General features: G+C 39.2%; 1 protein-coding gene and 1 long non-coding RNA gene across 2 annotated transcripts; one reads left to right on the top strand and one right to left on the bottom strand.

Annotated features, from left to right (window-relative positions):
* Window positions 1-298: 298 nt before the first annotated feature.
* LOC134797896 (N(6)-adenine-specific methyltransferase METTL4) lies at window positions 299-7,079 on the bottom strand. The gene is made up of 6 exons (XM_063770245.1): window positions 6,826-7,079; window positions 6,516-6,739; window positions 5,783-5,911; window positions 4,667-4,841; window positions 1,740-1,902; window positions 299-458 (listed from the first exon to the last, which is right to left on the bottom strand). Exons 1-6 carry the CDS (start codon window positions 7,027-7,029, stop codon window positions 319-321), a joined length of 1,035 nt encoding a protein of 344 aa, XP_063626315.1. The 5' UTR covers window positions 7,030-7,079; the 3' UTR covers window positions 299-318.
* A 1,419-nt stretch (window positions 7,080-8,498) lies between these two features.
* On the top strand, window positions 8,499-14,016 carry LOC134798337 (uncharacterized). Its single transcript, XR_010145176.1, has 3 exons — window positions 8,499-9,191; window positions 10,372-10,473; window positions 12,250-14,016. It is a non-coding gene; the product is annotated as an uncharacterized LOC134798337 (long non-coding RNA).
* Window positions 14,017-14,269: the final 253 nt, after the last annotated feature.

The following is a 14,269-nucleotide window of genomic DNA, read 5'->3' as shown; positions in this document are numbered from 1 at the left end:
AATAGAGAGTACTCTCTCCAGGCGGGTGTTATGCCTGGGGACCGAAGTCCACTGAGAGTTGGTAGGAAGTTATATATATAGCAACTGACATTTTAAAACTCCGTAAGCGCGATGTAGGCCTCTTACTAATTGCGTTCTAGCTCCCTAACGCCATCTGTTAGATTATTAATGGCACGACGTTGGCAGTGACAGCTAGAAGAGACGCCACAGTTCTGTTAATTTTCCCTGGGCTCTGTAGCAACTGCTGACGACGCAACCTGGATCACCGCTTGAAGTGAGACGAAAGTAAAACAAAATGTTACCTTTCACTTTTATTCATCAACTAACTTTCTCATACAGTGATACATGCTGCCATTTTAGCGGCTCGAAGCCAACGCTGGTCGTGTTTGGTAGGAGGTACCTCGCGAAAAGCTCCAGTGTTTGAGGATTGCTTGTTTTCACGTATGGCGAGAGAAGTTCTGAAATTAAATTGAACATCAGTGCCTTGAGATAAGGTTTGTTTTTATGGTTATGGATGTGCTTTGTAAATGATGAGATGAGCTAATTGACCTGAAAGTAAATTTTGGAAACATCAATTGTAAATACTTAGGTTAAATTCCATCCCACAACAGAACAGTTTATACTCACTTGTAAACACAAGTGAGTATAAACTGTTTTGTCACTCGCGCGACATGTTCCGGAGAGCCTAGGTCCGCTTTCTCAAGCACTAACAGTCAGTCAGTCGCATGTCGCGGGAGTGACTAAGAACAAGTGAGTCTAAACCGTAAAATTATTCAATGTTAGTATGTCTCACAACAGTTTAAATTCGATTAGAACAGTTTATGGCCTGGAGAACTACAGAAATGATCACTAGAGATTATTAATTTGTCCCTGATATCGTACCTATTTAAATTTCAAAAGTAAAGTAACACGAGAACATTTTTATTTTTATTCAATTTGTCGCCGCGCATGGGTTAGCCGAAAGCCCCTTGGATTGCAAAAAATTACTGGATTTCTAAAAAAAAACCGGGCAAGTGCGAGTCGGACTCGCGCATGAAGGGTTCCGTACCATAACGCAAAAAACGGCAAAAAAAAAACGGTCACCCATCCAAGTACTGACCCCGCCCGACGTTGCTTAACTTCGGTCAAAAATCACGTTTGTTGTATGGGAGCCCCACTCAAATCTTTATTTTGTTCTGTTTTTAGTATTTGTTGTTATAGCGGCAACAGAAATACATCATCTGTGAAAATTTCAACTGACAGACAGACGGACGGACGGACGGACAGCGGAGTCTTAGTAATAGGGTCCCGTTTTACCCTTTGGGTACGGAACCCTAAAAATGAATAATAGCACCTCATGCGTAGGTATGACATCCTTGTTCCTCGCGTTATCCCGGCATTTTGCCACGGCTAATAGGAGCCTGGGGTCCGTTTGACAACTAATCCCACGATTTGACGTATAAGCATTAGTTTTTACGAAAGCGACTGCCATCTGACCTTCCAACCCAGAGGGGAAACTAGGTCTTATTGGGATTAGTCCGGTTTCCTCACGATGTTTTCCTTCACCGAAAAGCGACTGGCAAATATCAAATGATATTTCGCCGAAAAACTCATTGGTACGAGCCGGGGTTTCAACCCGCGACCTGCGGATTGAAACTCGCGCGCTCTTACCGCTAGGCCACCAGCGCTTTAGTAGGTATGACATGCATTTGAAAATTGTAGAGTGGGCACTGGGCAGGACTCATAAAAAAATTCTTTACCTAGTAATGGAGGTTTGTGTGAGTGCAGAGCGCTCGGAACGCTGACGATTAACTGGTCCTCAGGCACTGTCACATCCCCAACTTTACCCAATATAATCCTCTCGTAAGGTTGCTTCTTGCATCCAGTACTGAAGTCGCATAGCGGCTCCATATTTGTTGTGACCTGAGGAAGATAAAAAATATATTTAAAGTAAGGACGCGAAATATGAAGAATAACGTACATTTACCTACCTGCCATGCCCTATCCTCCTAAGGACCAAGGTCCTATCTATAGCACCTCTTCAGTTCGATGAAATTTAAATCCTATTAAATTAGAACAGAGCCGCTTTTCCGTTGTTTCGTTCAATTTTCCAACAACGCAAAATCAACTCTATTTCCTACTATATAAGTTGCCAATTTCAGTGGCAAGTTTTGGATTTTTCATTTGCATGGCTGGGCCTTAGGAGGCTATGTTGCTGTCCCGCCCATGATGCCGGTAGTCAATGCCACTATGCCCAATACTACACCTACCTACCTACCGTCTCCAATTCTCCCTCAATTGCTCAAAGGTTAACTGGAAGAGATCCCTTGAAGGGATAAGTTCGCCTTTGTACTAATGACGAATGTTATTTTTCCTGTTTTGTTTTGATTTTTGTACAATAAAGTGTTTTACTACTACTACTACAATGAAAGCTTAACACAATGTAAAGGCATTTAAGGCATGTATACAATGCCCTTTTACCCTCTCAAAAACTAGATGGCGCTCACACTGTAGTTAAAAAGCACTAGCCTTTTACCAAATGTGTAACAAAAAAGGAATGTTTCTTAGAATTTTGGGAAATATGGTGGAAGTTGTTCAACTTCATGTACTTTACCAGTATACCAATTTTTATAGAAATCTAAGATGTGATCGAAATGTACAAACTTTTTGAGAATTGCTCACCCTACATTTTATCAAAGTATTTTTTACTAGCGACCCCCGACTTCGCTCGGGTTAACAAATGCACCTAAACCTTCCTCAAGAATCACTCTATGATAGGTGAAAACCGCATGAAAATCGTTTGAGTAGTTTTTGAGTTTATCTCGAACATACAAACACACAGACGCGGCAGGGGACTTTGTTTTATAAGGTGTAGTGATATATTTAATAGATCAGCAGTCTCACTAAAATAGATCAGCAGAAGTGGAGATGGACTGGCCACATGTTGAGAGACAGGCAGGAAAAATGAAGCAAGATCGTAACGGATTGGTACCGAAGAGGTTGCACACGGAGCCAGAGGAGACCTCGAATAAGATGGGAGGATGAACTCAAACTCACAGCGGGCCCGAACTGGAGAAGAGTGGCCCACGACAGATCCCAATGGAAAGAGCTGGAGGAGGCCTTTGCCAAGCGGCACACTGAGCTTAGAGACATACTCTAACTCAGAATAAAAGGGCTTAATACACTCGCGTGCAAAAGTATTGCATCACTGCATTTTTTCAACCGCACCCAATATATTTGTAAACTGGTTAATTTCGCTAAATTATTTTAATGTGATCATATTTCTTGAAGTTTTAGCTTTATGAAAAGTAAAAAAACATGGAAAACGGCCCCGTATTTTTCAAATTATCGGCTTTTCCTGATTAATGAGCAGTTTCACGTTATCACGCGCACGAGTTGCGCTACCCTTGACCCCTATAAAACGGGGGGTAGAGAAGGGGTTGTCATCAGTCACTTATCAGAAGTTGATCGTTACATATCTCCGCATATTTTTCCGTGAAGAAGACCTGGAAAAATGAAAACCACTGAAGCTGAAGTCCGCCAAATCGTCCAGCCCCTGCAAACAGGGCGTAGGCAACGTTCAGTAGCTGCCGAGCTGAATTTAAGCCAATCTACAGTTTGCAGAGTTTACCAGATGTTCCAGGGGATTGGATCCTTTACTTCAAGACCAAGAAGCGGCCGCAGAAAGTGTACATCAGAGAGGGACGACCGCTTCTTTGTCACAATATCTCTCCGAGATCGACACCAGACAAGCATTGCCATCCAGCAGCGTCTGCGTGAGGTACGAGGAGTGGCTGCCAGTGAGTGGACAATAAGAAGAAGACTTAAGAAAGCGAACTTGACACCCAGGAGGCGTGCAGCGGGGCCCAGATTGCTGGCGCGACACCGTACAGCCTAAACAGAGTTTGCTGAAAATCGTAACGACTGGACCATTGAGCAATGAACCCCAGTTCTCTTCTTGAACGAGTGCAGAATGTGCTTGAATGGATGTGACCGAAGAGGAAGAGTCTACAGAAGGCCAGAATGATGCACCTTATGCCGGTATTTTTGATGAGGGGTTCATCCTAATGCAGGATAATGCCCCGTGTCACACCGCTAGGGCCACCGCAAGCCTATACCTTCTCGAAGTGGGCATCGACACCATGGACTGGCCAGCGATGAGCCCGGGCCTTAACCCCATTGAATACATGTGGTACTACCTGAAAAGGAGGGTTTGGAAGCGGAATCTTGCCCTGGTCAATAATGAGGAGCTGAAGGCCGCCTTGCTGGAGGAGTGGGACGCTATTCCTCATCATCATTCATCACATTAAAAAAATAATTAGGTCTATGAAAAACCGCTTGATTTGTGTAAGGAGGGCTATGGGTGGCAAAACCAAGTATTAATTTAATAATAATAATTTATATTGTATTAAAAAAAATACTTTTATTCTCAACTTTCCTGATTTATTTTTGGAGCATTATGCGACTACTTTCAGTTTTCTGATTTTTTTAAAGTCTTTAGATTCGAAATTTCAATGAATTTACCATTTTTCTAATGCGTTAGATTATAAGCTTTCAGTTGATACCAAAATTTTCAGAATCGGGTATAGAAAAACAAAGATATTGGGTGCGGACGAAAAAATGCAAAGTGATGCAATACTTTTGCACGCGAGTGTAGATAGATAGATAGTGATACATATTTACTTACCTTCAACCAGTACCAAGTAGTCAAATACTCCACACCCCAGCGAGGAAATATCAACTCTTTAACAGCAGCAATATTGCTTGGAGCGTTTGTGCACCACATGGCAACAAGGCAGTTTGGAGATAGCAGGTTCCTCACGGGTATGGACGCAATGTCTTCATTGTACATCATGGAGTAACTGAAAATTGGAGCAGCAGGTTAAGCTAAGCAGGTGGACTGATGACCTGGTAAATGTCACAGTAGTCCGCTGAATGCGGGTGGCGCAAGACCGGTCATTGTGGCACTCTTTCGGGGAGGCCTATGTCCAGCACTGATATGATGATGACGAATGATGATAATTTTAAAAGTTAAGTATTAGAAGTTTTGGTTTGTTGCTATTTGTAATCTTTTAATGAAGAAATATGGCTTTGCTACTTTCAAATATGTGATTTAATTTCAGTTTGACAAAATTAAACTTAAAAATTTAAATTTACTATTTAAAAAATATCAAGGGTATGTCACTATAAAGTTAGTAAAGAGGGCTACCAATATACTAAAAATTAATACAAATTCCAACAATACAAATTAACGGAACGGAAATAAGCTTGATTAACGGAACAAATTAAAAAAAACCAGAAGATTTTAAGCAGTGGTGGGCAAACTTTTTTATGGGGGACCAGAAAGTTTAAGAGATTTCAGAGGTGGGCCAGAATTGCAGCTAAAATTCATTTTCATTATTTTGCAGGCCATATACTAATTATTTCCAAGGACCGACAGTGGGCCAGATAAAGTCCTTTCGCGGGCCAGAGCTGGCACGCCATAATTTGCCCACCACTGATTTAAAGTTAACATTCCGATGATAGATACAGTTGTATGTTATATAAAGGGTTTCCTAGATCAGGACACAGGGACGTGATTTACCGTATGTCTATTTTTTATACAATAAACTTTTTTCATTTTTCATTTTTCATTTTTTCAAAAGATGGTTGGTTGCACTAAACTGTTCGTATCGTTAAAGAGTTCGCTAAATTTTTATGTATGGAAAGTCTCATAGTAAAGCGCCGGGGCGCGCGGGGTTAAGGTTGATCAGTCTGTCAAATGTGGTTGGTGCAACTGGCCCTAAGAATAGTTACATCAAACCTGAGCTTATCATTGGCATGCTTCAGTCTCCTTATGTATTTGTTCCACCAAGGGGGATCTGCTACCACTATGTCAAACTTACTGCCATTTAGTTTTACACATTGCTCCTTCACACATCCACAATAGAATCTGAAAATTAGACCTTAGTTAAACTATAAACTGAAGTAGATATTACAGAAAAAGTGGCAAAGCTCTTCAGTGGCGAAGGCCGGATTTAAACCAGCGGCTTTAGCTAACCGGGCTGACGCCATGAGCCCCAAGGCCAGCCCCTCATGGCGGAACTTATTTCAGTTTATAATTTATATATAGTAGCAAAGAGAATTAAGACTAGGCGGCTACCTCACACAACGTATCAGCATTGCGATACAGCGAGGAATTGGGAATGCCGCCAGCATCCTTGGTACAATGCCTCAAGGGCCTATTTTAGATTTAAGCTAGTTATTAAATTATTTTATATTTTATTTTAGTAATACCACTGTATATATCTTGTTTGTATATAAGACTAGAGGAAATAGTCATAGTAAATTATGTCATCAGTACAGTAAATATACTGACAACATAATTTACTTTGAAAATATTCCTCTATTTCAAATTCGCTTTGAAAGTAGTACTTCAAAACACAGATCAAAATACCTATTCGTAAAAATAAATTTTTATTTGTTCCCAAAGTTGCCCTTAGTTAAAAAGGGTGTCGATAATTTACATTTTGCACTCTAATATTTATAATATTTACCTACAATTAGCAGGTATAAGGAATTGTTCATCCTTTACTGAACATAAAATTGCGGAATCAGAATTATTTCCACCATTTATGCCACTATGTTCGAACACAGTCGCTTCAAATAGCTTTAGTGCTAGATCCCGCACCTCACTTGAACTGCTTTTTGCTTGACTTCGCTTCAGTTTTGGTGGTAGCTCCTTTAAAAATTGCTCGTACATATTTTTCACTCTTGAACACTGAAATATTTCAAATATATCAGATGTAAAAATTGTATTAATTCTTTTATTAAACATTAATAATGCTACGGTTTTTAAGTACGTACTTCTTCATTTAATTCTTGATTTTGTAGTTTTCTTTTTTTATTAGGTACTTCTTTAAGTTCTTTGTCAATAATTATATTGAACAAACACTGGTCAATTTTGAAAGCTTTCCTTTCGTCACTGGAAGAAACCTTGCTATAAACATTATTAATGTATCCACTGTGATCTACTAATATATTACAGTTATTTTGGTATTGAACACTCATTATTTCATCAGTGCTTCAATTCGTATTAGTCAGAAATTAAATAAAGTATTAAAAATATTAAAATACTGCCGGCTTTCAAGAAATTGGACCAACAACTGAAACTCAATTTAAGCAGTGTTGCCAGGGCTCTGGAGTCATAAGTTACGTTTCGTTTCCCTAAAAGTCACGTTTTTGCTGCTCAAGTCACATTTTTATATTATTGTATTGTATGGGTAGGTAAATCGATTTTGTTAGAAGAAATTCAGAAAATAATATATTTCACAAAAAATCTACTAACCTTTTATGATTTTTCCTCAAAAAGAAAAAACGGAACCCTTATTTATAGGATCACTCGTGCGTCTGTCTGTCTGTCTGTCCGTCTGTCACAGCCTATTTTCACGGAAACTACTGGACCAATTAAGTTGAAATTTGGTACAAATTGGTGGAATTAGTGACCCAAAGACGGACATGTAAGTCATGTAAACAAATGAATTTTAAGCATGGGGGCTACTTTTGGGGGGTCAATGAGAAAGTTAAAAAATTAAGAAATAACCCAAGCAAATTAGAAAAATCTGCGGAAATAATTCGAGTAGTTTTGAAAATTGGTATATACCTTGTGGTGTCTAAATAAACATACTAAAAGTCCTCGAGGGTAGGGGGTGTGCTGAGGGTGCAGGGAGGGTTAAAGGTACCTTTTTTCTTATTTTTGCTCATATCTCGAATATATGTACAAATAGCATTATAATTACTTCGGTACTACTAAACTAAATTAATAACTAGCTTAAATCTAAAATAGGCCCTTGAGGCATTGTTCCAAGGATGCTGGCGGCATTTCCTCGCTGTATCGCAATGCTGATACGTTGTGCGAGGTAGCCTATTACTTCGGACAAAAGTTTTATCATACAATTTCCTACAAATTTGGTTATGTTTAATTTTACTCTACGATCAATACTTTAGGAGCTTCAGGTTGTTAAAGTTAAATTAGAGTTAAAAAATAGACGGTTTAAGTAATAGGGTCCCGTTTTACCCTTTGGGTACGGAACCCTATTACTAAGACTTCGCTGTCCGTCCGTCCGTCCGTCCGTCCGTCCGTCCGTCCGTCTGTCACCAGGCTGTATCTCACGAACCGTGATAGCTAGACAGTTGAAATTTTCACAGATGATGTATTTCTGTTGCCGCTATAACAACAAATACTAAAAACAGAATAAAATAAAGATTTAAATGGGGCTCCCATACAACAAACGTGATTTTTGACCAAAGTTAAGCAAAGTGGTCAGTACTTGGATGGGTGACCGTTTTTTTTTGCTTTTTTTTTCGTTTTTTTTTTTGCATTATGGTACGGAACCCTTCGTGCGCGAGTCCGACTCGCACTTGCCCGGTTTTTTTCGTAATTGTTCATCATAAATAAAAAATTTAGTTTGGAGTAAGCAAGTTAAGTGACCCTGCGGGCTTAGCAAGGTTATATCATATTGCGCGTGGAATCTACTGTCGTCTTTTAACGATAGTCGTATTTTTATCGTTTTGCTGAACATGGTTACGGGCTACGATAAGAATACCACGTCGATATTGTATAAAGTTATCCACTATCATTCGTAAGTGACCACGATTGTCTATGCCTAGAGTTTATGAAAAATCCATTTAATGCCTGGCTTTATTAAAATGTCGGACGTGTGTCGGACGATGTTTGAAAACGAATAGTTAGTTTTATTACTACACTTCCAAATTGAAAAATGTTTAAATGAGTGACAGCTTTATACAAATTGACTTACATTATAACATGCACGGATAATCGTGTTTTCTCAACTGACAATTCACTTGACATTGACAAGCATCGCGTACGCGCATGATTCAGTGAATTTAGTGAACATACAAACTAAGTCGAAGAAAAATACTGATTTGCTGTGTGAACTATAGGAAATGCCACCCAAAATGTAAGTTTCTCTAATTTATTTATAGAAAAAGTTATAGTTCGTTTGATCATTAACTGGTTTTGTCATGAATATGTTTAATTTCAGACGATGCTTCGGCGCACAAGAAAATGCTAGCCAAATATATATAACTCAGCATCCCCTGTTCGCCTACACCTACAGGGAGATCCATGAGCCTCTCGGAAGCCAGAGATACAAAATGCAATGCTTCACATTGCACATAACTTCTAAGATCCAGAAGAAAGGATTGAAGATGTAAGTACACCTTTCCTAAACTAAAATCATGAAAATTTACTGGTGCCTTTTAATATTATTGACACTTATTATCTATTTCTTCTCATTCTATCTATTATGTTCTACTAAGTGACAAAAGTTTGTTAAAAACCTGTTCTATCACTACTATAATTTCAGGAAGTTGATTTGGCAAAAATGATGTGTAAAAGTTACACTACAACACTACCTATGCATACATTTATTCACACTGCATAAAAAGTGCATACGCATTCTAACAAATATTAACATCCTTGAAACCCGTAGACCTCACTTTAAAAAAAAAATTTTTTTTTACTCTGTATATTCTAGAAGCTAGTTTTGTAGCAAGAATAAAAGTTTATTGACAAAGAAAAAGACACACTTTATGCCATAACTCTAAGACATAAAGATAAAATATTATTAATAAGTATTTAGTTTTTATGCCTGTTCCGGATGTGAACTCCCGCTCACTTAAACTTTAAGTCCTTCCTCTTTATAACCGTTTTATGTCTAATTGTTTTGCCGTTCAGGCAACCTATCTATGGAATGCACTCCCTCTACCTGTAAGACAAGCCCCAAGAAAATTTGTTTTTTGAGTAGTCATGCTCGGTAGTCATCTGCTAAATGTCTCGTCTAGTGTCTATCATCCCATATACATATTAGTACATTTATTTTTATAACATATATGTATGTTTATGTTAGTATGTATATCTAAGATATACCTATTGCATTTGCTTTTTGATTGGTTTTTGCACCAACCTTTAGTGTTTATATGTGACGTCCCACGGGTAAATGTACCTTATGGCGGTTGGCGCTTACTCTATTAACTATTAACGCCGCTCCAATATTATTGCGGCGCTATGCGACGTAAGCGCCAGCCGCCATAAGGTACCTTTTGCCGTGGAACGTCACATATTTGTTTCTATGGTTGACTAGTAGGTGGTAGATAATGCCTTTTGGCATTAAGTTCGCTATTTTTACGTAATTATATATGTTTGTGCAATAAAGTTTATAAAATAAATAAAGTAGCCATACCCACAAGTAACTTACAAATTCCCTGCAAGAGTTAGGCCGGCGCCCCACTGCTGCGCACGCTATGTGCAAGATAGGGAAAGCTGGAAGTTACTCCACCGACAAGTTACTTAGTAACTCTTAAGTTAATGATGATGATCTTCTTTTCCAGGGTCCGTCGGGCCTGGGCATTATGATCATCGAGGGGCGGCACACGGAAGCCGGCCGAGGAATCTTCGTCTCCGACTTACAAGAAGGCAGCGCTGCCGAACAGGTGACTGGCAATTGTAATTAAGTAATTGTCATAATATTTGGATAACCGACCTTTATCTTTCTTTTATTTGAGGGAAGATAAAATTCAGATAGATTGAGTGCGATATATATTGTAGAGCAGGGGCCCATTTCTCGGACGGTATTAGGCCGGAGCCCCACTGCTGCGCACGCTATGTACATGACCCACGTTCCTATACAAAATTTCGTGGGCTTGCCCACGGTTTGTATTAAAACGTGGGCCGTGGATGTAGCGTGCGCAGCAGTGGGGCGCCGGCCTTATTCAATACAAATAAATTGTATTAGTACCTATTCTACTAAGATTATAAAATAATATAATACCTACTAGTACAATATTCTTACTTATAATATGTAATATAGGAATACTAGGAACAGTTATGTTAGCACTAAAGCTGGCCATATACATTTGACAGCTAAGTTTGACCCACTTCCCGATTTCCAATTGAGATGAAATTTTGCATACTTACATAACAATATGTAAATCGGATGACAATTGCAATATTATGATGACATGGAGCCTATCTGATGATGGAGATATGAGGTGGCCATGGGAACACTGTGATAAAACAACGCAAACTAATTGTGCTTGGTGTTGTTAGAATGGACTCTGAGTCTGAGTCTGAGTCTTAGTGAGTATTAGTTGCCTGTTGAAAGAAAAGTACAGTCAGCGATAAAAGCTTATACCAAAAATGATATTTTTGCTAAAAACTTATTTATATTGTTAGGGCTTGGGAGTAGAAGCTGGTTTCTTTACTGCTGGCAGCTGGAATATTTTTTTTTGTGTTTGGTAAAATGGTTTATTGTACCTATACCTGACTATGGGAATGATTTTAGCAGCCTATGTAAGTGTGTGGGTATGTTTGTGTCGTATAGAATATCGTGGTACAGAACTACACTTGATACATAATACAACTTTAATAACGGATAAATAATTACATTTATGAGAATATTCTGTATGTACATAAAAATATTGTAAATTTTAGGAAAAATTGTGAAATTCATAATATTAATACTAGAAATAAACATAAGCTCGCAGTGCCCTTCACTCGGCTCCATAAAATTAAAAAATCATTCATGGGTAATTGTGTAAGATTTTATAATAAACTTCCAAACCATATTACTGAATTATCTATTAATAAATTTAAGAATTATGTAAAGCGTAAACTTATTTCTAAAGCTTATTATACCACACAAGACTACATGAATGATATTACAACGTGGGATTAATTGTTATTCGAAATGATTATTTATTTATTAGGTATATTTGATTATTGATGAGGAAATGGATATTCCGATGTAATACTATCTACTTCTTTTGTTACTTATGCTTTTTTTTGACATTTAGATTTTATTCTAGAAATTCTAGACTAGTATTTTTTTATACAATCTTTTTAATGTTTGACGATCCTTTTGTGAAATTTTTAGTGTTAAATTTGATATGTATAATAATCCAATTTTATTATGGCATAATACTAACATCAATAAATTGCTCTGATAATTAGATTAAGATTAATTACGATTCATAAGAGCTTGTTGCTAGGCCTACATGAATAAAGTAAATTTTGTTTGTTTGTTTGAACTAGAACAAAATTCAATTTATTTTCAATCGATAATTCGGACAACTGTAACATAAAAATCCCCCTGGCTTAAAAACGAGAGCTTTCTAAAAGTGACATTAATTTCACATAATTTGGCAATGAACCGCTGTAAGTACTAGCCTGCGCCTGACCTCATCTAATATAATTTGTTTCTGTTTCAGTCATGACATATTGGAGGCTTGAAAGTGCACATACCCATACATTGGACGTTAAGCTCAACGAGACCATGCGATGCATCTCAGGCACTATCCGATCTACAACCGCCACTGGCTGCCGGCATTGAGTCACATTGCCCCTCCTCACATCCGACGACTCAAGGCGTTGAAGAGGGAGGCTGAGAATATCACGAATAACCCCACCCTGACCCTGTGCTACAGCTGGGAGCCTGAGCAGCTTTAATATTTCGGATAGGTGGATAGCGGAATGGTCAGCTTCGGCAGCTCGGAGTTGCTGTATATCTGACCCAACTAAAAAACCAAAAGGGTTTGACCTTCCTCGGAAAATCTGGTGCCGCCTGAGAACCGGACACTCATACCCTGGGCCTGTTGAGGACCTGAAGACCGTGACACCTGACTTGGTTGCTTAGCTTGGCAACCTCAAGGCTACACTCTGAATGCCACTTTATTGGAGCATTCCACGAGCTGTCCCGTACAAACGCATTTTATTTCCTGTGTTGCGACTTTTTTTTTTCGCCATTTAAAGCAAGCGAATAATTTTCCGTGCATGTTTGACCATTTGTCATAGAAAAGGAAACTCTTATACCTGCAAATCTCCAGAAAATCTGCATTTCTACGGGACAAACGGTAGTCAATTTCATGGAATGCTCCATTGCCAAAACATGATAAGTTGATGGCAGAAAAAATATTAGGAATACAAACCATATACCTACATATAAATTCTATGTTAAGTATGTACTAAGTTATTCTAGGTTAAGTACTAACTTATTGTCTACTCTATACATAGGTAATTACATTTAGCAAGACATGTTGGCCGTGGGTACCAAGCTCAGCATGTGCTAGACTGGCGTCCAGCGCTGGTTTTCAGTTTGGCCCCTTTTTGTTGGAGGTCTGAGAGGAATGTTGATCTTTTCTACACCGTTAAGCATTCTATTTATATTGGAAACGAAACTTATAGATGAGCAGTTATGAAATAGCAATAAATGTGCCCCGGGCGACGTCCAAGGGGGGGCGCCAAAATGGGCTAAAGACTACCTCTCCGCCTTGCCAAAGGCAGCAGGGAAACTTTTGTCAGTCGTATTTACCACCACTGTGAAGTGTGAAATGCGGATGGTAATCTGGCCCACAGCGCAAAGGGAGAAAGACGATCTTTTAGGAACTCTTTTTGCATCGAACTCGATCTTGAAAGACGACGGTAGCGCCCTACCGCCCACCATCCCGTAGTGTGAATACTCTATGCCAGAAACTTCTATCAAGCAGAGGGATATTCGGCGGGAGTTGCTATGCTTTCGTTTTATAAGGCGAGCGGGCCAAGTGCTTCAGAGTTGTGTCCAGTGTTAGCGCGTCTTTTACGTTAGGGGTCTCCTGTCGAAGTTACCATCTTATGGACTGTCCAATAGACTACCTATGCAAGTGGATCGCTAGCCCTTTATCCGGCTGGCGCATATGAGCCGTAGTTGACGGAACCTGATGCTTCAATAGCTGCTGCTGCATATCTGTGACATGTTGTCTATCGACGACATTCATCGATATGTGGACTACTGAGGATTCCTATACACTATACAGGATGGCTAAAAAATAATTACATTCCCGTTGCCAGGGAGGTTTTGGGATTATACTGAGCAACTTTTGCTACGGGACCAACCTCGAAATCGCGAAAAAAAGAGTTTACCCTCCCATAGACTTTCGACCAGCCAAAACGTATGAAACAGCCAAATTTTTTTCGCGACTTAGGGGTTGGTCCCATTTCGTTAGTTCATTTCGTTTCGGAGAGGGGGGGGGGGGGGGGGGGGAGGCGCAAATTTGGTGCCTGCCCCGGGCGCCATATCCTCTAGCTACGCCACTGCCCTCGCTCCGAGACGTTCCTGGTACAAAAGCTGTTCATAGTAATCCAGCGATAAAGCTGCTGGCATGATGGGCACTTTCACACCGGGTACGGCAGTGAATGATTTGTTTGTACACCTACATTTAATGTGTAAATAAACTTTGTTTAATTTTTTGGCAA

This window comes from Cydia splendana, chromosome 16, assembly GCF_910591565.1.
Source record: "Cydia splendana chromosome 16, ilCydSple1.2, whole genome shotgun sequence".
In the NCBI taxonomy this organism is placed as follows: Eukaryota; Metazoa; Arthropoda; class Insecta; order Lepidoptera; family Tortricidae; genus Cydia; species Cydia splendana.
Note: the sequence above shows the minus strand (reverse complement) of the source record. Positions and strands in the feature narration are given on the sequence as shown.